The sequence below is a fragment of the Sceloporus undulatus genome, chromosome 3 (genome assembly GCF_019175285.1).
Source record: "Sceloporus undulatus isolate JIND9_A2432 ecotype Alabama chromosome 3, SceUnd_v1.1, whole genome shotgun sequence".
NCBI lineage: Eukaryota > Metazoa > Chordata > Lepidosauria > Squamata > Phrynosomatidae > Sceloporus > Sceloporus undulatus.
In genome coordinates, this window is record NC_056524.1 from 219,145,113 (window position 1) to 219,172,497 (window position 27,385).

Consider the following 27,385-nt stretch of genomic DNA (forward strand, 5'->3'; position numbering starts at 1 on the left):
ATGATCTAGGTCGCTTTCTAGAACAGACAGTGCGCTCATTCATCAAATTAGGATACAGATCTGTATTTTCATTTGTATCATGCTTTTGTAATAACTACCAATTCCAGAGTACCTTGTAGATATGTAGAAGGGTGGGACATTTGGCATGATAGACAAAGCAGCTTAATAAAGAGGGACACTAGTCCCTGGAACAGTAGGGTGCTGGTGCTTCTAGGAGGATTTGCAGCATACCTTGGAATGTTACTGGGAAAAGGTCATTGGGTAAGTCACACATTTTCAGCATCAGAGAAAGGCAAAGGCAAAATCCCTCTGAACAGATTGTGCCACGGAATCCCTGTGATAGGTTTGCCTTAAGTTCACCATAAGTCTTAAATGACTTAAAGGAACACAACAAAAATAGGCCTTTATTGATCCCAAACCAGACAACCTCTTTTTCCTCTTTGCCTCCTTCTGATTCATGTTTGCTTGTACCAGAATTGGACTCTTAGCTACAGTCGGTTTCAGAGCTTAGCCAAGACAGTAGGCAGGATAACTAATGGTGAGAGATCATAGAAATTGTAGTCTAAAGAACATCTTTAGGACCGTTTTCACCATCCCAACTGACAAGACATGCACCAATAAAAATATATTTTTCTTAATCTTCTTCTTTGTTTTTCATCTTGGAGATCCACCTTTTTGTGATATGTCCATGTGATTGGTAAAATCTCTAAAGGATGAAGACACAAGAAGTTCTTGTTGGTTATTCAAGATGACTTCTTACACAGATGTGTCATTCCAGTGAACAGTAAAAAAAAAAAATCAGTAGTGTTTCCTGCTCAAAGGAGAACAGCAGAACACTGAAGGCTTAGTGAACTAAAAGAGCTCTCTGTATAACTCACCGGTAGGGTTGCCATAAGTCAGGAGCTCCAAACCGGGACAAATGTAGGACAAATGTAGGGCAACATTTTCAAATGTAGGACACATTTTTATAAAAATGGAGGACGTGCAAAAATTGAGGATTTTTAAAAAATGTTAATATAAATGCATGTTTTTTAAGCATGATCAAAATGGAGGACATTTTGGCATTATTCTTAGACAGATGACAGAAATGTATTTGCCCTCGGGTTCAATTGTACTTCTCAGAAGTGTGTACTTGGTCAAGGGACTGTGGTTTTTCTTCACTGCGCATGGGTTTGTAAAAAATCACAGCAAGTAACATTGGTTGTGCCTCAGAGGCTTGTTGATATCAATATCACCATCATCATCATCACTATAATTGTCCAAGAAAGGCAGACTTGTTAGCATTCAAACTGCCATAAATACACAGAAAATGCACTTCCATATATTTAATAATAAAAAATAATAGGGAAAAAATAAAAAAAACAAGGCAGGGGTGTATATATTTCATAATAAAAATTAATGTAATAAAATAAAACAAGCAATAATAAAAATTAATGAAATAAAATAAAACAAGCAATAATAAAAATTAAAGAAATAAAAAAATAAAAAGCAATAATAAAAATTAATAAAATAAAATAAATATTTTATATTTTTAAAAATAATTTAAAAACCCCCAAAAAAACCAAGGCAGACCTAATGGCCACTGACTCAGCTTTCCTCCTCCTCCTCTGCCCCAATTCTGCCCTGGCCCCTTCAAGGCACCCTTCCTCTGGCTCCTTCCTCCTCCTCCTCCTCTCCTGCCTCCTTCTCCTCTCCTCTGCCCCAATTCTGCCCTGGCCCCTTCAAGGCACCCTTCCTCCGGCTCCTTCCTCCTCCTCCTCCTCCTCTCCTCCTCCTCCTCCATCAACAGAAGAAGGGAAGCAAGGCAGGCGCGCACGCCTGGAGGGAAGCAGGGCATGCGCGCGTGCTGCCGCTGGCCCCTGCTGAGGCCTGGGCGGCGCGCGGCGAGGAGCCCATCCTCTTTGGCCAGCTGGCCAATGGCAGGCTGGCCAAAGCAAGGGACGAGCTCCTGTTTTGGAGCCCTGTGTGTGCGCGCGCGCGGGTGGGCAAGCCCTGACGCGGTGGCGGCGACGCTTCTGCCGTCGAGGAGGAGGAGGAAGGCGGAGCCGGAGGAGGAGGTGGGTTGGCGCTGCCCACACGAAGAGGAGGAGGAGGAGGTGGGTTGGCGCAGCAGCCAGCCGCATTAGCAGCAGCGGCTATGAAAGAGCGGACCCCGAATTGGGAACAAGGCGTGGGGGCCCCCCAAACCGGACCGTGACCGTGACGGGCCCCCCAAAAGCGTGATTGTCACGGGGGCTGCCGGGTTATGGCATCCCTACTCACCGGTCTTAGTTCAGTGGAGTCCCACTCCAAGTATTCTGCAACATGAACCATCTGATTGATAATACGATCCAGCTCCTGAGTTCAGAAATAAGACAAAGGAATGAACAAAGGTACACAAAGGATGTGTCTGTGTGTACATTTTCAGTGACGGTGTGTGTGGACATCACAGACATATATTGGCACACAAGAAGATGTCGTCTGATATTTTATGAAGGTTGATAAGCCTGTTAGCTGCTTCTATGGGGTCACTGTGTGGATTCATTTCCTTGTTTTGGGAGGTTCTAAGGATAAACTGGTTAAAGATCTCACACTATAGCAACAGTATACATAACTGAAAAAAAGAAAAATACCTCAGTTCAGTGGAATTTCTGGTAGGATTACTGGCAGCTCAGACAAACATTTTCTTATGCTGTTAAGAAATCTGATGAAGTAGCCATTTTAAGCTGCTTTAAACATATCCTAGCAAGTACACATATCCATAGACCTTCAAGGATTGCAATCAGGCTTATGGGCCACAGATAGTGCTCCCTATTGGAGCCCTGGTGGCGCAGTGGTTAAATGCCTGTACTGCAGCCATTTACTCAAGACCACAAGGTTGCGAGTTCAAGACCAGCAAAAGGGCCCAAGCTCAGGCTTGCATCCTTCTGAGGTCGCTAAAATGAGTACCCAGACTGTTGGGGGCAAATTAGCTTACTTGCTAATTAGCTTACTTGCTGTTCACCGCTATGATCTTTGGAATAGCGGTATACAAATAAAAATTATTATTATTATTATTATTATTATTATTATTATTATTATTAATTGTACCCCCTTGTTACCATAATTGTTATCATCAGTTGACACCTTACCATTTATCACTTCACTTTTACCATTAAAAAGGACTCTGGGTTTAGGAGCTGCTATTTTAAACTCCCACAATGTTTCAGAAAGAGGAATACTAGAGCAAGAATCCTGTGGGGGAAATAAATTGGCCAGGTCCAGCTGTGCTGATGCTCTTGCTACCAGTTAAGCCCACCAGGGCCTCCCAGCATGGAAGGGGCACAACTAGAAGGCACTGTGATGAAGAACTACTCAAACTGAAACTGCTCCTGCTTCCAAACCCCAAATGCCTGCATAAAATCTAGCAGTTTTATCCAGATATTATTATTATTATTAGCTTTATTTATAAAGTGCCGTAAATTTACATGGCGCAGTACAAAACCAAGTAAAATCAAGAATATAAAAGCCTACCTATGGCGTACAATCTAAAAGTTAAAGCAACAAATTAAAAACATCATATAAAACAAGTTAAAACAGCAATATCCACTATTGAGTCAAGCATCTGAACAGCCAGGACAAAATCACAGACTCTCTGGGAAGATGACTTAGATTTTGCTGATCTACACTTTGTTTTATGCCAGAATTTGGAAACAATGTTTTTGGGGGACACTACAGCTCCCAGACTCCTCCAGTCAACTTGGACACCCTGCTAGTTGGGGAATTCCGGAAGCTATAATCCCAAAAGTAATGTTTTTAACTGGTGAATCCAGAATCACAGTAGAAGGCCCAGGGATGTCCTTATTGGGGGGGGGGGGATGCAGGGAGTGCGGACTGGATGACACCCTAAAGTACAGGTGACACCATTGCTCCTAAAACGTGTGCCTTTGGCAGAAATGATCTGTGATGTTCACTTGCATCCCTTTAAAACCTTGAAAGCTCAGTAGAAGAGAAGGTGTGAGTAGGATGAGGGCTCAATGAGCCGAGAAAGGAGAGGCATCCAGTTTTAAAATTTTATTTGAAAACATTACATCTTACCAAATGTTTACTTTAATTAACTGAAACTAAGTAAATGAAAATATATTTAGGATGTGCTTATGATATTGTAATTTAAAGGTATAATTTTAATGTTGCTAGTTATGTCACAACTATTGCCATTGCATTAAATGATGTACAAGAACGATGATTTATGAGTAACATTAGTACAAAAAACATTACTAAGGATATTGCATGGTGTGGTATGGGAGGAGGTCAATGGGAGGTGACACCATGACACCAACCCTAGTGACACCAACCCTAGTGATGCCACTGGGAAGCCTCCTGGGCATTTAGAAAAACAGTGACCTCTCTTTCTTTGAAAGGGGTACTTCCTTAAAGGATGGCTTACCGAGCTGTCCAGGAGGCCATTGCCATCTGTATCATACAGCCGAAACATAACTGCAAGAGAACACAAAAACAACAGAAGTCTGTAATAAATGCATTCACACATAGGCATAATCAGCTCATTGGTCAATCTCTTGACTCTACTGCTGTATTCGCATCAATATTCTCATGAATCAGTAGCCTCCAATTAACACTACAGATGAAAGTAATCCACATTTAAACAAATACATGAACATTAAACACATAATGCTTAGTCTTGTAAATTTAAGCAGTATGTTACAGAATTCTATTATTTTCAGGCCGAATAGCCTACCACTAAGAATGGGTTCTTGAATCAACCAATGGCAGTAGTACAAAGTCCTTTGCAGAGACTAGAAATGTTACTTCTTTGGATGTCAAGTCCCAGAATCCTGTCAGCCTACATGGTCAGTGGTCATACTGACTAGGAGATTCTTGATATTGTAGTCCAAAAAGTAATGTTTCCAAACTCTGCACAGGGAGCACAGGGAGTTGGGTGGCCAGATCTCAGGATGTGACCCTAGTCCAAAGCAATGGGGAGAGAAATTTCAGGGTGAAATTTCAGGGTGCCTTGAAAAGTTTGTTTGCATAAATGTTTTCCTTCTTTGTTAGACTTGGTGAATTTATCTGAATGATGTACTCACTGGTGGCGAACCTATGTGGTGGCACTCAGAGCCCTCTCTGTAGGCATGCACACTGTTGCCCCAGCACAGGGCTTGCCAGAGTTTTTTACTAGAAAGCCAGAGGGATGCGGCACTTTGCAATAAATAAGTGGGTTTTGGGTTGCAGTTTGGGCACTTGGTCTCTAAAAGGTTCACCATCACTGATATACCCTACGTAGTTGTGCTTAATGTGTAATACATCATGCTCAGTGATATCATCAGCAGTTGCCCTGTACAACATCACTTTCAAACTGGCTTTAGACAACATTTCAAACTGGCTTTAGAGCGGGATACGGAGTTGAGACAGCCATGGTCGCCTTAGTCGATGATCTCTGTCTGGGTATCGACAGGAGAAGCGTGACCCTGCTGGTGCTCTTGGACATCTCAGTGGCCTTCGATACCATCGACCATGGTTCTTTGAAATTTGACCATATATCACCTATTTTGAAAGATCTTAATTGGCTACCCATCAGGTTCCAAGCACAATACAAGGTGTTGGTTATTGCTTATAAAGCCCTATATGGCTCAGGCTCGAGTTACTTAAAGGAAAGCCTCTCCCTATATAGTCCGTCCCGCACTCTTCGAACTTCCAGGAAAAATCTATTGAAGGCGCATCCAACTAGATTGGTTTCAACCTCCCAAAGAACTTTTACTTCAGTGGCTCCTAAACTATAGAATAACCTTCCAGAAGAGCTCTGTCTTATTACCTACTTGGAGGCTTTCAAGAGGGCTGTTAAGATGGATCTCTTCTGGCAAGCCTACCCACCCAATCTCTTGTAAGGACTTCACCCCACTTTTCTATTTAGGATGATTGTATTGTTTTAAAACTGTTTTTAATTATGAATATTATATGTTTTATTCTTGTATACTGTTGTTGTTGCTCGATTGTAAACCCAGTTTGCTCCACCTGTTGTTGTTGTTGTTATCAAGCTTGTAATATCACCAGTGCCCATCTCCTGTGACTTCACAAGGGGTCACTCCTAGGTCTCAGATTTTGTCCCTAAAATCTCAGGGCCTGGGATAATCCTGATTTGGAAACTCGGCAGGGATCAGATATATGAGACCAAATATTATGGCTATTTATGTTTCTGGTTTCGAAAAAATATATCATGATTTGTATACACTTAACAATAGGCCTAAATTCCCTAAAGGAACCAGCCCTGAATGCGAGACTGCCAATTAATAGCAGGTGGTGTGAGCTATATTGCAGGGGAAGGAACTGGCAAAACCATCTTGAGTATTCCTTGCCTTAAAAACTCCTTGAAATTCAAGTGGTCATCATAAGTTAACAGGTGACTTGACATTGTGCATGCACACACACACATATTCACTTAACAGAAGGGGTATGAAGTGCAGCAATGGGCTTCTTCTTATAGCAGTGATTTAATCTACATGGATTTAAATTTATTCTCATCTGAGGAAATCCCAGACAGACTTTGGAGAAAGGAAATGCAATGAACACTCATTCATATTAGAAATACATGCATCAACAAAACTCAGACTCATCCAAGTTCTCTGATTTTTACCTCAAATAATGTTTTGACTTGCCCCTGTATTGGATTGTGATAATTTTTTGCTGTGAAATTTTGCATATTTCCATGGACATTTTTCAATTGTTATGTATTTTTATTGTTGACTGATGCATGTTTGTGCATATTTTAAAACTATGTTGGTCTTCCATGTGCATTTTCCAAATGTATGCATGCTGAGAAAAGCAAGAACGTCTGACCATAAACTGCATTTGGGGTCCATGCTAAGCTCTGGGTTGTGTGAGAATGGGATAAATTCTGGTTAAAAAAATAATAAAATGAATCTCTCACTTCCCTGTAATGAATTACAGGGTGGGCTTCCTCTTTCTCACCTCCGTCCTTTAATTTTCTGATAACTTGACTACAGTCTCCACTTTGATTAATGACTGAGCCTAGGTATACAAACTCTTGAACTATTTCTCTCCCCTCACCCTCCGAATAGCTTGTTACCAACTTTAATGTTACAGTAAGTAAATTATCTGTGGCCATTATTTTTGTTTTCTTGATGTTTAACTATAAACTTGAATTTGCACTTCTCGTCCTTAACTTTCATCAATAGTTGTTTCAGGTATGCTACTTTCTGTAAGTAATATGGTGTCATCTACGTATCTTAAATTGATGATATTCCTTCTCCCAATTTTAATGCTTCCTTATATGAGTCTAATCCTGTTTTTCATATGATCTGCATATAAATTAAAGGATAGTATGATAAAATGCAGCCTTGTCTCACCCCTTTGCCAACAGAAAACAATTCTGTTTCTCCATTGTGTGGCTTGACAGTGACCTCTTATCCAGAGTAAAGGTTACACAACAAGAGGATCAAATGTTGCAGCACACCCCTTTTCTTTTAGAGTGCAGATAAATTTTCTTTTGAAATTCTTTATTACGTTCCACTATCCAACTGTGTTTGCAGTATGACCCACTAGTGCCACTTTCTTTTCTGAACCAAGCTTGGACACCTGCCATTTCTGGCTTCATATATGGTAAACACCTTTCCTGTAAAATCGTGAGCATCACTTTGCTTGCATGAGAGATGAGTGCAATAGTTACTACAGTCCCTGGTTGTCCCCTTTCTTGGGAACACGAATGTATATTGAATGTTTCCAGGCTGTGAAATTTTGATTTGTTTTCCACATTTGTTGGCAATTTTTGTTAGAATTGAAATGGATTCTGTTTCTATAGATTGAAACAACTCTATTGCTATGCCACCGATACTTGGTGACTTATTTCTCCCAAGCATGTTGAGAATTATTTCAACTGCAGTTTTCCAAAATCAAGAGTTCATCTTCAAATGGTTCTTCCTTGAAGGAATCTGTCATCATTTCATCTATTTTATACAGTTCCTTAGTGTATTGCTTTCATCTTTTTTAAAAAAATTTTTACTCATATAATGTGTTCCCTTCTTGTTTATAAAACAGCCTTACTCTTAATTTACCCTGAATTTCTTGGATCTTGTGGAAGAGGTAACATGGTCTGCTCTTTTTGCTGTCTTCTGCTTTTTTTGTATTGATTATTATTAAAAAATATTATAAAAAATTATTATAAAAATTCACTATTGTTGAATTCAGGATTCTGACCCTGTTTTTGTAACTTTTTATTTTTGCTTCTTGTCAGCCTTTAACTGCTTTCAGAGTTTTGTTAACCATTGAAGTTTCTTCTTCTTTTTAGCTAGAGATAGTATCTTTTTTCATTCTTGCTGCCACTATCCCTGCTTTCAGTCCTCAGTTCTGGTTCCCTATACACCAAGCTTAGTAGTGCAAATCTGTTGTTTACATCGTCTTTAAATTCCACAGGAATCTTCTTTAGGTTGTATTTTGGCACAATTATTGATTTGGTGTATTTCCTTAGCTTTAATGTTGATATTAGCCATGATCTGTTCTTGGTCGTGATTTTGCAGAGAGAATGGTGCTTCTCCATCTGCTGCTTCCAATTATGTTGTCTATTTGATTTTTATACTGGCCACCAGATGATATCCATATACATAGTCATATCTGTAATTACCTGATTGCTGACCTCATAAAATTTGAGAATTCATTCTCCTGCTTTATATCTTGAGCCTATGCTGAATTCTACTGCCATGTCTGGCTGTCTACTTTTCCAAATGCCTGTTATTACCTAGCGGTTCCATTTGGTGTGTAATCAATTTCCATTTGGAGATACATGGAGAATCTTTTAATTTCTTCACTGTCTCCCTTGGTGGTGGGAGCATAAACCTGAATTACAGTTATACTCCTTTCTCTGGAGTCTTACTGATATTATTCAGTCAGACTTTGCACTGTATCCCCTGACTGATTTTACTACATCTTATCTCACTATTAATGCCTTCCCACGTCTCCTTTGTAAATTTCAGACTAAAATTTTGCATAATTATCTGATTATCACCATGTATCGCTATGTGTATATTACACTTCTTGCTTTATAATCTCTACCTTTCCCTGATTCATTCCATGTTCCTAATATATGCATTGTACAACCCTGGAATTTTCTTTCACCTTTGTACATGTTAGCAGCTGATCATCCTTTCGGCTGGTTGATTGCCTTCTGATCTGGGAGTCTCATATTCTGGCATTCTCTTATTTAATTTTTTGTTGTTTCATCATAGGATTTCTAAAGTAAAAAGAAGTCAGGAGTACTTTCCCATTGCCTTCTTTTGAACAGTACTAACTCCTTCAGAGATAGCTAAAGTACCACTGCTGCTGTCTGTGAGAGATTCTCCACCTGTGACACCAGGTGTTTGGCACATTTAGTCTAGCTCTTCAGCAAAAGCTTTTTTGACTTGGGACATCCTATCAGTAGCACGTTCATCATCAACACAATCTCTTGCCTCAGAAAAGCATGCAGTCACCCCCAAGGACAGGTAGTACCAAGGATTCCCAAAATATTTTTGATGTATTTTCACTTCAGGACATTGTGTGAACTTTAAATATGGTAGCTAGATCCTGCTTTCCAATGAGGCTACTGTTGCTTGAAAGTTACTTGGTCTTACTTTTACTATCAGGGACCACTGATAGAGAAGGAGTTTATCAGAGCAGGACTTGTTAAGCTATCTGATATGAAAGACCCAAGGATTTTGTTTCCAATGTGCCAGATACTGGCACCACATCTGCACCCACTGGCAACCACTGGTTCTTTCTTTGCTGGAAACTTGCTGTGGACTGGGAGCCAATGGCTCACGGACCTGCACCTGTCCACAATCACTTTGAGTAGCACTACACCAGAAGATGGTTTGTCCAGGGTTGGACCTGGAACCAGCCCTGAGCAAGTTTAATAGCTGATCAAATCTGCAAAACAATTTAAAATAAAAAAGAGGAATTGCAAAATCTGCAAACCAGCAGTACTGGCAAAATTATTATGAAACAGTTCTACTACAAGAAAATCTTTCTGACCCTATTTCAATGACAGTCATTTCTACAGATTAAAATTTCCCATTGCTTTCAAGTACTGTGTTTTCCTCCTTTCTTTTGTTCCTGATGCTGCGTTTGTGTGCCAAATTTATCTTTTGACCTTGGTGCTCTCCACATGCCATGAATCTTTAATTGATTGACTTTGCCATGTCTTGTCAGGTCATGTTCAAAGGAAAAAGAGAAGAAGAGAAAAGAAAAGGTGACAAAGTGGAAAAACCTATTTGCAGTGCAAGTCTTTAAGTAGGAGTAATCCAAACTTCTTTAATATCAGGGATTTCATATTCAACAAAACATGATGCGGTTTAAAACTGATTTGTTGTATAAAGGCATGGGAAACAATTTGAAGGCACCAGAGGGCAGACGTGTACATTTTTAGGTAAGAATAACAGGAGAGCAATCATTTCTTTCCCAGGGCTTTGGCTCTGTGCACTGAAGAAGGTAACAAATAGGTAGCAGCTTGCATATCTCCTCATTATAACCCAGTTTCTAACCATCTCCATTAATTCTCCTGTCTCTGCATTAGAGCATGACAGTCAGTTCAAATGCTAACACAAGCCACATTTCATATCTAGCACTGCGACTAAGCAAGCAGTAAGAAAAGAGGATAGCAACTTTGCTCCTCACATAATTAATTTACTTTTTTTTCACAATTAAAACAAATCCCCCTGTACATTTGCTAGGCAGCATTTCAAAAAGAGAATCTTGAAATCCCCAAGTTACTACCATCCATTCAAAATGAAGGTTGCCATATCAGAAGCATTGCATCTACTGAGATGAATCTCTGGATGTTCACACAGGGGCAGGTTCTGCAGATGTCATTAAGAATGATACAAGAAGCATCAACCACAACTGTTCTGAGTATGCCATTAAAATAACACCAACTCTATTGAAATGAATGTGGAAGGATATATCCAGTGTTCTGGGTTTGGAAGTCTTTATTTTTAAACTAGTGTAGTTGTAATGTGTATTGTGTAAGGTGTATTGTGTGTAATGTGATGTCTGGTTTTTTATATGATATATTTTTATATATATCTTTCAATAAAGTATTTAAATAAAAATAGTAAACACCAACTCTAGCACAAATGAAAAAATATTTCTCCATTCGGAAATTCAGTTTTCCAAGGGAAAAGCCACTGTTTCGCAACTCAGTTTTTAACACCTTTGCAAACATTGTTTTTAAGGGCATATGGGATTTGCAGCCCAACCAATCAATGTTTTCCAAGCTCTGCTTTATACAGCAAATCACTTACCCTACTCATGGAGGCCCTCAATATGTATGAGTCAGTGCCAGCTAGATGGCTCCATTGAAATAATTGTTGAATAAGTCAACACATAAGTAAATTCTATTAGTTCAGTGGGTCTACTCTACTTGGTACTATCTACAGTGTACAGGACAAAATGTATATGTATCTGCATCCGCATATGTATCTTTCAAGGCGATGCTCTGTCATCTTGATATCGTTGCTCCCTCCACGTGAGGACTAGAGAAGAGTACCTAGGTTCCAATTTAAACAGGAATCCTTTCTTCCGCCTAGAAGCTGATTCTGGCAGCACATTTCAACTCCTGCTATGACACTGTGAAAGGATCTTGTGGACACAGTCACTTTGAAATGTTATGCCTGAATAGGCTGATAATGCTGCTAGGATAACTCCAAGGTGTTCTTTTAAGTGATGTTTCATAATGAACCTGACCTTTGCAGTATTCACTGGTGTAGATTGGTGTGTAAAATGCGGAACTTCTAATGGCACATGACTCAGACAATCAGCTTGGCACATATTGGGAACCTTCAAAAGAAGGAGGAAAAACAACTGCTGGAAGCCTTGTAGTTTTATGAATCAGCTCTGCAGTGAGTTTGCATTGAAAATGACTGATAATGTTCCAAAACCACCTCCCCCATTCTTGCTACAAATAGTAACTTAAATGGAGAAAAGCTCCATGTCTATAGGGCCAGACTGTCATTCTCCACACTTTAAAAATAAATCTCCATGGGTTGTCTGCATAGGGTTTCCCTCTATCCTCACAATGAGTAGTCCTGATGACAAAGGACCCAATCCCCAATTCTGGTGCAAACTGTCCTGATGCTAAAGCCGCTGTATATGTGACTTAAAGCAATTTTAAATGACTCATCTTTTTCTCTGGATCTTCCCAGAAGATCTAGAGCCTTCCATTGTGAGGCCACAGCAGCTATTTACAATGCATCCTGCTGTGCCATCCAGCGCTGGCACCACCACAGCAAATCTCTCACTCTGAGGTCAGAAAGAGCAGCCCAGCCATGTGGTTGATGTTGTGTGCCTTGTTCTGATCTCAAGGCAAGTGACTCACTGTGGTGGCAGCACATAGGGATGCACAGGCAAACAGCTGCCCAGCATTGAAATTGAGGACCCGCAGGGTGACCAGATATCCTGCTTTTCCAGGATATGTCCTACATTTCAGCCTTCTGTTTAGGAAGCAATCCAAAATATCCTCCATTTTGAGCATGACTAAGAAGCATGAGTTTCCTTTTATATGAGTGTTTTCAGCTTTTATTTTGTAATGCCCTACATTTTTCTTAAATGTCATTTTGCAGTGCCTTGTCCTCCTTTGTGGTTATGACATCTGGTCACCCTGAGGGCCCCAGGTAATGGGGCAACATTGGGGCAGCTCTGGAGCCAGAATATTCCAGTCTGCTCCTGGAGTACAGTCAGCTCTTCCTTTCCACAGGCTTGCAATCCATGAATTGGGGCATCCACAGACAGCCCTGCCATGTTATGCTGAGTGGTAGCCCATGCATGTGCCACACTGAACCGACACTGAGGAGAATAGGACTTGATGTCCTGCAGAATTTGCCATCCATGAGGGGGGCTGGAATGGAAACCCCTGGATATGAAGGGCAGACTGTATTCTGACCTGTAAAGGTTTGGCCCAAGAGTAATTTTTAAAAAGAATTTGTATTTGTTTGACATTTCAGCTTAACAAAACAACAAACTTCACTTCACTTCACTGGTTTGCTCTATTGCACTGTCAACTGCAAGTTTTAGCAACATACTACAAGTACTTGGTTCTTCTTTAACACTTTAAAAAGAATGGAGAGCATTTCATAAAGATAAATTCATTATTTCAGTCACCAGTTCACTTCATTCATGATACCTCAGCTGCAGGATTTCAGGGCTGGTAGTAGGGCATTTTCCACAGACATATATATCCAGATAAGTTTTTTTTAAGCTTCCTTCACTAAAATTCACAGAGGGTTTAGATCAGGATGGGAACCATACAGCTCTCTAGATGTTGTGCTAGGAGTTGCAGTCCAACAGCATCCAGATGGCTGAATGATTCTGACCTCTAGTTTAGAAGATGTCCAAAACAGACTGAGAAATTGCAAGAGGATTACTGCATTTACTGGGCACTGTATCCCTTTAAAATTCCACATAGGAGCAAGAGCAAATGTGCAGTGAAAGTCAATGTGGGCTTTATGTTGCAATTTTTCATGTTTTCTAGATGCTTCTATTATAGTTAGCAAGTTTTGCATGCCTGGACTGAGTAACTGATAGTTTGTTTGCAGAATTGTTTATTTGCTTTGCCACATCTGCTGTCATCCTGCATCACTCTAAATTGCCATTTTTTTTCTTCGCTTTTCTCCTCCGTAAGAGCAAGTACTTGACTGTGTACAAATAATTTGTAAGTACACAAAGTACTTTTATATGTTTTCACATAGAAGACTAAGCTTGTTTATTTTTCTGTTAGGAGATTACTGCACAAAAGCTGCTGATGCCACTAAGTGTGGCTGGGAACAGGTGATAGTCACCCAGTGGCACTGGCAGCTTTTTCCTGTGCAGTAACATCCATTTAAGCCTGTGCCTGGTCTGTTCTCAACCCTTGCTCAGATCGGGTGAAAGATGCTGTGCAATAATCTCCCTAGACACTGTATGTGTGAGAGACACTGGCTATTGTTCAGCTTCTGCCTTGTCAATTGATTACTGTTCTCAATCTCTTCCCAATACTTTCTTCCATTTTTTTTTCATTATAGAAAAACTCAGGAAGGGAGAGGTGGAAAAACTACTGAATTCCTTTCAATTGCCATCACAAGGAGTCTTCTCTCTGGTAACATCCTAGACCAATAATGTAGCTCTGACCAAATATTTTAAGCCTTAAAAATGTGTGTGTTTCTTTTTATGTTTTTTTTTTTAAGTACTGTGAAACTATGAATTTTAGTCTCTTTCACTGGCAGTAATCTGTCCGTTTTTTATCTAGGACAGATGGTATACAATAGGCCAGGGATTTTACAAGTATTATGGATCTAAGAAGAAAGAATATTTTTTAACCTTCTGAGGTTCTTCAAGTTGGCCAAACAGAGGCACGTTACAGACTGCCCAAAACAGGCATTCTCAGGCCGCTGCCGGTTGCTCCACGAGGGAGCCGCAGCAGCCAAACCGCGCGGCTCCCTCGCGGAGCAAAAAGAAGCCCTAAAATAGTGCTTCTTTCCGTGGTGCGGATATGACGCGGTGAGGCGCCAATGGCGCACTCGCAGCTTCATATGCGCTGTGCAACATGTGGACGCAGCGTGTCCGCTATGTAAAGATGGCAGCCCCCGTGTGGAACGGGTGCCGCCATTTTGTACGGACTAGGTCTGTATTAGGGTTAGGGGTGTCCAGAAGGGACGCCCCTTTCTAACCCTAATACGGACCCAGTCCGTACTATTACGCCCATTTGTAACGGGCCAGAGGTAAGTTTAATGCCCCTCATGGAGACTATCAGATTAAAAGATCCCTTTTGAATGTGTGTGTGTGTGTGTGCGTGTGCACACGCGCACACACACATATAAATGAAGGTATGGCAGGGCAGGAAAAGGGAGCTTGACCTCTTAATCTTTTGTGATGGCCCAGGTTTTAGAAGGCACTGATGTATGTGCAGGATGATTTGTTTAATATTACAAGAGAAACAGTGAGTAGAGATTTCATATTTCCTAATTTAAAATCTGGTAGAGAGGCCATACTTTCATGTTTGCCTTCTGTTTCTTAAGAAAGGAGCAAAGAAAAGCAAAATAACAGCCACACCAAAAAATAGGGCCAGTGGGGGAAGCGGCAATCAATTAGCATTCTGTAATGTTACATGACCAACAAATCTACCCATAATGCTCTATAGCAGGGTCACAGAACTTGCAACACTCTACATTTACCTGGAGTACAATGTAAATCACTCCTGATCACTGGCCACGCTAAGAATATGCTGCACTGGAATTCCTGCTATATGGAAATGGGATGCATGAGAACTTTATCAGTGGGTTCCTTCACACTAGACATTCAGAGCTGGCCAGATGCTCACAGTTGCAGCTTGCTAACATTACTGATTCCTCTAATACATGAACCCAGCCCTTCCTCCCCCCTCTTCCCCACTGTCACTTGTGACCATGGCACCAGTGGTAGCCTTGCACCTGATGTTCTGGTTGCATGCATTCTTCCTGTCACTCAAGACTTACACTCCAGCTTATCCTCAGCCCGTCCCCTTTCCAGCAGTGACAGGTAGCAGACAATGTCCTTCAGGTAGACTACCTGAGCCAATGACGGGGCTGGTGGGTGTGGACTGGCTGTTTTCAGGGAGATGTGGCTCTTTCGAAGGTTGAATGGCAATTTCTTCTCCAAGCTTCTGGAGCCTAGAAGGAAAAACAGGAATATTCACAGATGTCTTAGTGCTTCAATGCACATTTTAAACCATTTCAACAGGCAGAGGCCTTTTAACCTTCATGTACCAGCATGAACATTTTAAATCCCCTGGATCATAAAGTTGGCCCTCCACATCCATGGATTCTTTATCCATGTATTCAAGCATCCATGGCTCAAAAATATTCAAAATAAATAAATAAATAAATTCTATAAAGCAAACCATTACTTTGCCATTTTTATAAGGAATATCATTTTACTAGGAATATCATTTTACAGTGCACCCTTGCCTTAAGTGGGGACTCCATTCCGGACCCCCCCGCATAAGGCAAGTAGTGCATATGCTCAAGCCTCATTGAAAATAATGGGGTTTGTGAGCGCATGGGCGCACACACCATTGTTACTTCTGTCGTGCAGCTTTCAGCATAAGGCATCTGACTCCGTCCTGGCCTCTGAGGGGAAAAGAGGGTGGGCCAATGCTATCAGGCCTCCCTAAAGGAACTGAGCCTCCCCACAAGGCATCTGACTCCATCCTGGCTCTGAGGGGAAGAGAAGGTAGGCCAATGCCTTCCCTAATTGGTCCTAATCAGAGTAAGAAGAAGGGCCCTCCCTCCAGTCCATCTGCCATGGTCCAGGCATCAGAGGGAGAGCAGATCTTCTGGACTTTTCCCCTTCTCCATTGCCATTCCCTTCTCCTTTTGTGTCTTGTCTCTTTAGATTGTAAGCCTGAGGGTAGGGAAATGTCTAATTAACAATTTGTAAGCCGCTCTGATAGCCTTGGCTGAAGAATGGGGTATAAGTAAATAAATATTAAATATTATATTATATTGTGTAAGAGGCGCCCACGTATGATGTGGGCACACTGTAGTAGGGATGCGGTTAGGATGCTGACTCTGTTGGTTGCAAGACTGGCAGGTTGGCTGTTCGAGGTCCAGGTGCCGCATGATGGGGTGAGCTCCCATCACTAGTCCCAGTTTCTGTGAACCCAGCAGTTTGAAAGCATGCAAATGCAAGTAGATAAATAGGTACCACTCCGGGGGGAAGTTAAACAGTGGTCTGTGCAATCATGCTGACCACATGATCACAGAGTAGTCTCTGACAATGCTGGTTCTTTGATTTAGTAACAGAGATGAGCACCGCTCCCTATGGTCGGACATGACTTGACAACCTTGTCAATGAGGAATACCTTTATTTTTTATCATTTTACTATGCCACTATATTTAAGGTGACTTGAGCATCCACAAATTTTTGTAGACATGGGGGGTCCTGGAACAAAATGTCAGTGTCCCACTGTATTTTGCTGCATAATCTATGAATCTTAGACATCCAGCATAGCCATTCTTACAGACATTGTTACCTGCACTGTTCTAACTCCTCCCCCCCAAAAAAACCCTCTCCTGTTTGCCCACAGGCCATTTTAATGCCCTGCAATTTACTGCAATTCTTATTTGGATCAGAAAATGTCCCACAACTCATACAATGCAATGCATTAAAAAAAATCTAGTGCATGAAGGTAATATGTTTGGGCCTTATTTGGGTTGGCTGGATTCTTGGCGGTAGCACAAAGGCCTGAAGAAGAATTCACAAAATTTGCCACCAGTCCAGTCCTCCTAGTCTGTTTTATTTCTAGCCAAGTAAACTTGAGTGGGCTGCAGCACTCTAACCACCCTGACAAGTGAGGCAGAACTATCCTCCCATCAGGAGGGAAAATCCTCCTCCATCTCGGTCCTTGCTCCCAGTAATGCTGTGTACAGAAGTGCACTAACTTTCATAACACTCTAAGATGTAATAAGGCCATCCATCTTCCTACCCCTGGCTGATCTCTGTATGTACAGACATTGGAATTAAATCCAAGGAGGTGTGTCAATCTACGCACCTCTCTGCTAACCTTTAAGGGAAGGGAAATGCCAAGCATTTCATTTCGCAATTGTTTCGGGGATTTATTATATTGCTGTTCAGTGGATTTTATTATCGTCAGCTAATGGCTTTATGATGTTTTATTCTATTGAATTTTATGCATTAGTTGGAAAGGTCTATAAATGTATTTAGGCCAATAATAATTACACGAACCATTCCACAGGTGTAGGGTTATGGACAGAAGCACAGTGCACACCGTGTTTTGTCTTCTCGTCCACTGTTATGAGTGCAGCCACAAAACAAATATCAGATTACTGTTGGCTGGAATCCTGTTGGGGACTTACAGTACCTGTGTGTAAATACTGTACTTACTGTGCTATGTAGTGAATCCCACCTCCAATCCCCACTTACCAGGTAACAGCTACTGCAATTGATAGGGGCCTATTTCCCTGTCAATCAGGAAGCAGCTGACTGATGGTCCCACACTCTCCCATGAACAATCTCTAGTGAGACAGACAGAAGCAAGATGCCTTTCACAATTCTCTATTGTGTTGGAGATCAGTCAAGTGAAGAGACAAGAGCAACCATCAGCCAGCTGCTTCCTGTCTGACAGGGAAAGAAGCCCCCATCAATTGCAGCAGTTGCTTCCTGGTAAATGGAGATTTGGGAAAATTCCAGAGGGTGAGTTGTGATATGAATAATGATTTGTCCAGCTTTGCAGGGGGCACTGAAAGAAGAAGCTTGACAGGATCCTGACAGGACACTGCAGGGATTTCTGCAACTATTAAGCTTATTGCATGGCACTCTGAGGAACGGGAATGGAATGGAAGGAAACCGTATGTTATTGCACAGGAGAACACCACTATGCCACCAGGAGTCCCCTCCAGAACTTCCGGAGTTTCCCCCCCGCTCTGTTCCCATCCGTTCCATTCACATTCTCCACGTGCCCTCCCTCCCACATGAGGAGGGAGTTAGATATGTCATTACTCGCTGCGCCACTCTCCAGAATCTTGAAATGGCCCTGTTGTGTGTGTTTGTGTGTGTGGGGGTACCAAAAAGCTTCAAAGATAAGACTTTGAGGAGTAGCACTGGGAGACGTTGTAGCTATGTAATGATGGCTAGCAAGGCAGAATTTTGACCTGTTTTCTTAAAATTAACTCTGCTTATTAACTATGTCATAGTGGGTTAAAGTGATACATTGCTTACAGCATGATCAAGGAACAAATTAAAAGACATTAATTTACTGCTAATGAATGGTTTCCATGTTTTGCACATGCGTGATGTCACCTTTCCTCAATATCTACCCTCTCTATAAAAATCATGAAGAATCTTATGGCACCACAGAGACTAAGCAGAGGCGAGGAACTCTTATTTTGCTTCTGCTTATGTCATGAACATAAAGGGTGCTGTGTTTAATAATTGCTGCTATTACTAATAATTAGTATAATTATTGATGAGCTCATACACTACCCACCATGGTAGAACTGAAGATGTAAGATTGAGGAACTGTATGATGTTTGAAAAATAAACTTGCATTATTTATTTGTTTATTTATATCCCACTTTTCTTCCAAGTTGGGAATCAAATCAGTTTACAATTCAAAACATAGAAAAGCATTAAAATAGAATTAAACTATTACATTATTAAAACACACCTTTTGTATAACACCTCTTATGTATGTATGTATGTATGTATGTATCTATGTATGTATGTGAATGGGGAATGCTCCCAAATCAGAAGTATCTGTGCTCATGTTAGTTCATCTCTGCTCATGGCAGATGGATTTGTTTTCTCTGTACAGTGCCTTATAGGCATTGACTGTTCTCTTAGAGGAAAGCACATTCAGTAACCTTGGTCTTTTAAAAGAATACCAAGGAATCTCAAGTGAACAGTTTCTTTACAAATTTGCAGATAAATCACCATGTATAATACTTTATTAACGGGTCAAATCGCTACACTACGATGGCTTGTACAATATGCATTTTCTTCCTAGTCACTGTTATTTCATTTACATAATTATTTGTGCGTGACAAAAACGGAATCTTAATTTGCTTTTCTCTTTTAGCAGTTTCACAATATACTTTCCAACAAAAATGCATTCATGGTGGTGTGTGTGTGTTTTGTCATTACCCATAAAAAAATTCCCCCCATAAAAACCTATTTCATAGCGCCTGATGCCAAACATTTCTGCTCCTCTCCAGTGAAAATTGTATTGCTAATTGTATTGAAAATTGTTCACCCATTCCTTCACTGACTCCCTCTGGCCAAGAGCCTCTTATTCACTTGGATGGTTTTCCCTAGGTCACATCTTTCACTGCCCATATTGATAAATAACTAACATGAATTTCCTAAATTATTGAGTCTGCCATGCGATGTAATGTATGTGAAAACAAACATAGATAAGAGAATATATGTCATGTATACAGTATTTTTTGAGAAGAAAGATGTGACCTAGGGAAAACAACCAAAGTAAACAAGAGGCTCTTGGCCAGAGACTGTCAGTGAAGGAATGGTTACACAAGTAAAGTCTAAGCCACTGTTGATAATGGGGACATCTGAGGCGAAGTCTAGCCTTTAGGACTTGAGGATATTTTCTTCCTCTCTTCCACTTAGCCTTTCCCTGAAGAAAGGAGTGCTCAGGAGCTAATGAATCACACTGCATCTCTCCCATCTGACTCCTATTGCCATAGAATAAGGTTATTGACTGACAGAATCCCAGCAAGGACAAAGGTCTCCCCCACCCTGAAACAAATATACAAACATTTAGAGATGAAAAATGCCATGGAAAATCTACTGTGATTGAAGTAAGAATGTGCTTTCACACTGCTTTACTCAGGCAGCTGGTGACACCTCCACTGACAAATCGGCTTGTTGCAAACAAAGCTGTATGTTTGCAAAGACAACAGCAAAATGTTTCACTGTGTGGTTCAGAGGGAACTCCCAGGAGTCCCTGACTACCATTGTGCAGCAGGTGGATGTTGTTGAGCCAGTGGAGAGAGGATGTTGGACATATAATGACTGATCCCATGAGTGAATTAGTTTTGAAATCTTGCTCTTGGCTTTTGCCAAATTCTCACAAAGATCAAACAGCCCATCTAATACGCTCTAACCCCTACTTCAAATTTCCCTCCCACACACTCATCACTTTTGACCAAACAAAAAGAAAACTTCAAGCCATTGCCCCAGCCAGTACAGAAACCGTTTTTTATCCAATTGCAGTCAGGCAAGGCCAGAAAATGGTGGTATCATTCATAGAAGAACTCAGAAAGGGCACGGTAAACATGGAACTCACCTGGGGACTGTGGGCTTAGAAGAGAACCTGAGGAAATCTTGGAGGACCCTGAGGAATTGTGAGCAGAAGGGGTACCAGCAGTGGATTTCTGTGATGATGACCTGGACCAGCTTGGTGAAGCGTTCCCAAGGGCATTGGCATTGGTTGGAGTGGGACTTAAGGAGGCTGTTTGCTGCTCTGCCAGGTTTCCCTGGGAGCTCTTGGATTCAGGTGTGTGCCTTCCCATGGTGCTGAGCAGAGTTTTCCCATTGATCCCTATAAATCAAGCATAGCATGAATTTAGGTACTTATTAAAGGCATATATCCTGAACACCAACTAGGTGCCTGGGGCTGGTCTGGATTTCAGAAGTCCACCAGCTGTTTCATCAGCTGTAAGAAGAAGTCCACCTTCCACAGTTCAAGGCCACCAGAGACTGTTGTTCAGTGTCCTGGACAGATAGACACACTTCTCATGTACCTCAACCATGTAAGCTACATATCTCCTTATTATTATTTTTTTCAAATTAGGCTAAAGAAGTTGCAGTGATCTTCCAAACTCTGCCCGCTTAGGAACAAAGCTAAGTAAAGTTATTTTGTTGGGCTACAACCCCCAGCACCCTCTCTCCACAGATTGGCAGCTGTGGCTCCCAAAAATAACTTTCATCAATTCTGCTTAGGAATTACCTCTATTGCCACTGGATTAGTGGTGTCACTACATCTTACAAAGTTCTCATCCAGAAAGAGCTTGGTGGGATTCCAGAAAAAGTGTCAGGAGAAAGAGACCAAATCACGGCTAACTGAAATAGTTCACAACACTACTCTTTTTTTTCTTTTTGTTAAGAGAGAAACTACACCACCCAAAAAACTGAAGAAAAAAGACAATGATTTGCATCTGTACATCCATATATATATGAGAGTTCTGATACTATAAATATAAATTAAATAGAAATATGGCAATATTTCATCCAAACAGGGAAAACAGTGACCTCTCCAAATGCTAAATGCTAATGGGAAATTTCAAAGCCACAATGTGCTTTCCCTTCATGGTTCTTTATCTTTAAACTGGACTTGGAAAAGAGCCATTTGAATGAGGACACCTTCGGATAGAGAACTGTATTAATGGCCATCATATTTTATCCAGGAGCACTGCACAGTGTCATTTTTTTTTTTACTGCAGGCTAGGGGAAGGGTGTCAAACTTCATAATCCATTTCCATTAACAAGGAGCCATTAGTATTTTTTTTCTTGCTCTGTGGCTTTAACTCTTGGTCCACTGAGTGCTTTCTGAGCGGGGAAACAGCATGCCAGTTTTGTCACATGTTGTATGTCTTCCTCTTTTCATTCAACCCACTAATGTTTCTTAGGCTCAAAGACTGGGCTGGAAATGATTTCCTAGAACAACGTCATAAGCACTGAGGAGCAGACCATGAATGTTTGTGTACATTAAAGCTTAAATCAAAGAACAAGCTTCTGTAGATAAGCTATGGTAGAAGGCATTTCATGCGCTTGGTAGACTTGAGAGCAAAAGAGGTCAGGTTTCAGACATCTATACTGAACAACATACAAGGGGCTGCTTAAGGGCAAGAGTGGGCAAATGGTGTGGCTCTTCAGCTTTATTTTGATCTTAGTTTCCGCCACCATAGCCAGCAGTAAAGGATGAGCGAAACTGTAATCCAACAACATTTGGCAGGCCACAAGTTGCCTGCTCCTGAGGTTCAGCTGCTCCAAACTGAGAACCAGGCTTAAGCCACTTCTACTAAGTCAGAAGAGGCCACTGTTGCAGTTACGTGTCTTCAAGTTGACTCTCATTTATAGTGACTCTCTCCTAGCACTTCCTTGGCAAGATCTGTTCAGAGGTTGGCATTGCCTTTGTCTAAGAATGAAAGTAGGTGACTTGTCCAAGGTCACCCAGTGAATTTCCATGGCTGAGTGGGGATTTGAGATCTGATCTCCTACAATCCTAGTCCAGCAGTTAAACCACTATACCACACTGGTTCAGAGACCACTGTTGAGAACAGTGGTAAGCTATAATAATGTTTCATCACCTGAGCACAAAACCAGAGAAGCAAAACTCCAGGTGATGATCTGTTTGGGGTACTTCTTCCTACAGGGAACTCTCTTAAAATAAGTTTGAACAAGTTCCACTCATCTCCTTCATAATAACTGTACAGTCAGAAGAAAGGATGGATTTTCTTTCATAAACATTTATATCTAACCAGCATGGTAGAGATGGCACTTCATGGTAGTACCAGAAATGCTGCACTTGAAGAAAGGACATCTCTGCATAGCAACTGTTTCCTGGCAAAATGTAATGGTTACTAATGCCAAACCATGCTGAAATAATGAGAGAGAGTTTTTAAAAGCCTTGGCACCCAGGTAGTCTTTGTTCAACATGTTTACTTAGCTGCTGCATGCCTCTCTGTGCAGGATTCCAGTGAAAGGGAAGTCCCCAGTTTAAAAACAAAACAAAAAAATGCAGGGAGCAAAAGAGTGTGAGAGCTAAAGATGAAACCCATTCTGTCTGTTTATATTTGTGGAGCTCTCTGTTCATTGTGGAATAGGGGCTTCCAATATTCTAAACCAGAAGTGGGCTAAGTGCTCTTCTGTAGATGTTGTTGGACTGCAATTCCCATCCACCCTAGCACAGGCAATGGTTGGGAGGATTTCTAAACCAAGTGTAGGTACTCTCTTTCAGCATAAAGATCTCATTTAGTTTCACAGAAGTAAAGAGAAAAAATCCAAAACTGACCATAAGGCCTAAATGAGGCAAAACCATAATAAGCAGTTTGCTTAGGCACAGAAAATGTTGTAAGCTTAAGCTAAACATGTACAAGACATTCTGAACAGTGTTCCCAAATATTGTGATATGTCCTGCTGATATGATGACAGCTGGAACATCAGAAGAAGATACAAAGAACAGGTGTGATGTTCATAGTTTGAAAATAGAGCTTGCTCTTTATTGGTGAATCTGTACATACATCATAGCCTTTTGTGGCTCAACAGCTGACACTGCATGTTTTAGTAAGAATTCTATATAAGTTGGTTTAATTGCTTGACTGGGGTGGAACCTTGGGCTTCTAAACCATACCACTAACAGAAACACAAATTCTCAGAGTGAATACCTGTAACAGGAGCACAAGCAACTTCAGTCTGGATGGAGATGCCTGTATCAATAGTCTTGGACTCTGAATGCATGGGAAAAAAAGAGGAACTAATATAGTAAAAGCTGCTGGCCAAACATTTATTGTAATCAGTGCAAACATTAAAATGCACAGTGAAAGTCACTGCTATTAACAACTACCAGGTTTGTTCACTCTTCATAGAAAAATACACAAAATACATGGTGGGGGCAATCCAACATCTCTTCACTGTAGCTCCACCTGCAGAGATACAGTGTTCCAGCACTAAGCAAACCTCATTTGGAATACTGGCCATATAGGCTGAAGGATTCTGAGAGATGTGGTTCAGAAAAATAATTTTTCCAGGCTCTGGACCTTCATAATACCTGCCAAATACATCAGCTCATGTGACACACTTCAGTAACTTGGGAGGTGCTTGAACATCTATAGGTATTGCACCTTACCACACAGGGCTCCTGGGACTCGATGAAAACGGAACGGAAGGGGCCTGGAACAAGTGGGTGACTCATTTTACTGCACACGGAAGCCCCTCATTTGTTCCGTTCCCTTCCCTTCCCTTCCATTCCCTTCCCAATCCGTTCCAGGGGGGCGATTTTTGAGAACTGTTCGGAACAATTCTCAAAAATCGCAGTCCTCTGGGATGGATTGGGAATGGATTGGAAGGGAATGGAACAAGTGAGGGACTTCCGTGTGCAGAAAAATGCATCCCCCACTCATTCCATTCCCTTCCCATCCCCTTTGGGACCATTCGCTTTGCGTCCCAGGAGCCCTGTGCAGTAAGGTCCATAGTAACAGAAGGAATCCAAACAAGGTAAAGGTTATAGGCCCTATACAGACCGTCAGAAAGCGCCAGCCTGTGGGCAGAGTCAGGATGCAGTATCCTGATGACGCTTACTCTAACTCTGTGCCCCATGATGCCATTTGGCACGCACCGGTCCAGACGACGCACACCATGATGCTGCACCTCTGGCACTGCATCCAAATGATGCAGCACCAAAGGGACACCAAGCCACGCTGCCCCAGCTATGGCACCCTTTGGAGGACGCAAAAAGGAGCCCCCTTTTGCGGTTCCTTTTTTGCTCTCCAGTGGTCAGATTGGGACCACGGCATGAGGTTGCTGCGGCCTCAATCCGGCCAGGAAAGCAGCAGCTACATGCTGCCCCTTAAGGGCAATCTGTGTAGCCCCATACTCATGTTTCCACATTTAAATTCACATGATTCATGCAACCATCCAAAGCCATCTGTTACCATTCCTGTCGTCTAGCACTGTGGAGGAGCCCCTTTTCCTTTGAGTAATAAAAGGGATATTTGAAGCTACTGCAGTCACTTCTCTGAGGTCTGTGTTTTGCCATCTTGCTCCTTTCATTCCCCTGCCTTACTGATGACATTCTGTCTCCTTAGCAAAAGTCTTGCCTCCCTTCATTCCCCAATTGGCTGGCCTTCTGCTTCTTACCACTGTAACTCATTCACTTGCTCATTCTTTCACTTTTCCCCTATTCAGGAAGGAGATTCATTTTTGTTCGTTTGGAGCCATTTATCCATTTAGTGCTGAAATCAGCTTGTGCACACACAAATTTTTGCTCACTGGGTATTATTTCTGGGTAGTTATGCCTACCAAGAGTAAAGCTGAAATTGCAATTCTCTATGTATCCATCTCAAGTAAAACCCACTGGTCAGAAGTTATTTTTGAGTCGACGCTCCCACCAAAAGTAAGACTGAAGTGGCAATCCTTGTATGCATTGTTCCAATAAATAAATAAATAAAACATGGTGAAGCATTTGCAATCATGGGAAGTGTATAACTGTGTGTAGATTCCCACACAGTTATGTCAGCAAGTTAGATCCCACATGAGAAGGATCTTGGATCAAATCCCAGAATCCCTGAATCGAATTACAAGCATCCCGACTCAGACTAGCATGAGACAAAATGACTATTTCACCACTTTCCTAGTTCATAACTCAAACCATATTTATTTAACACACCATTAAAAAAACTGATGAATATATGACTGATATAGCAGGCTCAGTGAGAACATGACGAGCATCCTTGCTGGCACTGTTAAGAGTATAGTTATAGCTATTCTCCTTCATCAACTTTTCTGATATGCTTTGGTGCAACTACAAAAATTCCAAAAACAAAAGAACAAAAACTAATGAGGCAAGGAGGAGGAATGGGGATTGGAAGCAAATCCCAAACAGCCAGACTAGGACTATGGAAAGTATATATCTGTGTGGGGATCATATTCAGTGGACTCAGGAATGCTGACTCAGTGACTGGGATGAAAGGGGTTAAACACTAAGAGAGAGAGAAAGAGAGAGAGAGATTGGGAAATAATATTCTGTGATCAACTGGCTGGAACCCTGAACAGAAGACTGCATTGCAACATTTTGTTGCAGGCCCCATTTGTTACTTTCTAAAACCCATCTGTCAAAGATGTCCAAAACCTTTCCAGCTTCATGTTTTAATTTCAGTGAGCATGCAGGCAATGCTGAATTTCATCCTTACAAGGAGAGCTGATGATTCACTATATGGGAACTTGTGTGGTCTGAAACAGAAGAGATAGAAGGGGATTCATGCTGCTCACCAAGATTGCTGAGCTGTGGAACGCTGGAACTTTGCCGCTGGCTTTCTGGGGAATATTGGCAAATTTTTCTTTTAAAAGACAGGAAGAGGTGTTGGCAGAGCTCCTCAGGAATATCTACCTCTAGATATGTTCTCATGAAGAGCTGGAATCCTTCATAGTCAATAGGCTGTAGAGAGGAAAGAAGGGAAGTCAAGTCCCATTAGAAATTCTACAGCTTAATGTTTGCCATCTCATCTTAAAAAAGGGGAACCACACAACACTTTTGCAGAAATACTGTCTCCTCACAAAATACAATGATAAGAATTAGCCACCAAGTGCTCAGGCTTTCCCTAACACAGAGATCCTTTAGCCTTTTTGGTCACAGATCCCTTTGAGAATCTGATGTAAGTTATATACTTTTCCATCCTCCCCAAACACATGTAAATACACGCACACAAAAATGTGTATACAGTTTATTTAATTTCATAAAAGATTGAATTCCTTCTAACAAGCAGACCACAAAACAATCTTTACAAAGAATCATGTCTTCCTCATTCACTCAAACAAAAATCAGTGGTCACTCCCCTCCCCCAAATAAATCTAAACTGTGCAAATACGACAAAGAGTAAACTTTAATTTTGTTCAAAGGTAAATTTCAATTAGAACAGAAATAAGACACTGAAATTGTATAGTATTGTAATATAACTACATTCAGTTCATGGAGCCTCTGAACCTCACCAATGGACTCTGTAGGTTAAGAACCCCTAATATCTAATATCCACAACTGGACTCTTAAGGTAATGGTTGTAAAAGTGTCAACCATCTGGACCAACCAACTGGAAGATCATGCAGAAAGAATTAGATTTGGTTGAAGGAGATGTGAAAACTGGAAGAAGAAACATCAATT

General features: G+C 41.2%; 1 protein-coding gene across 4 annotated transcripts in view; it reads right to left on the reverse strand.

The window, feature by feature from the left end:
* Window positions 1-27,385, reverse strand: part of DGKG (diacylglycerol kinase gamma) — a 124,446-nt gene that overhangs the window by 80,989 nt on the left and 16,072 nt on the right. For 2 of the 4 annotated variants that reach the window (XM_042458001.1, XM_042458000.1), the window contains 6 exons: window positions 26,500-26,665; window positions 23,898-23,960; window positions 20,798-21,052; window positions 15,468-15,641; window positions 4,406-4,455; window positions 2,263-2,337 (listed from right to left, as the gene is read on the reverse strand). In XM_042458001.1, the coding sequence (XP_042313935.1) occupies window positions 2,263-2,337; window positions 4,406-4,455; window positions 15,468-15,641; window positions 20,798-21,052; window positions 23,898-23,960; window positions 26,500-26,665 (783 nt within the window). Of the gene's footprint in view, window positions 1-2,262; window positions 2,338-4,405; window positions 4,456-15,467; window positions 15,642-20,797; window positions 21,053-23,897; window positions 23,961-26,499; window positions 26,666-27,385 lie in introns of those variants that run through there. The other 2 variants (XM_042458002.1, XM_042458003.1) reach the window with 2 other exon arrangements.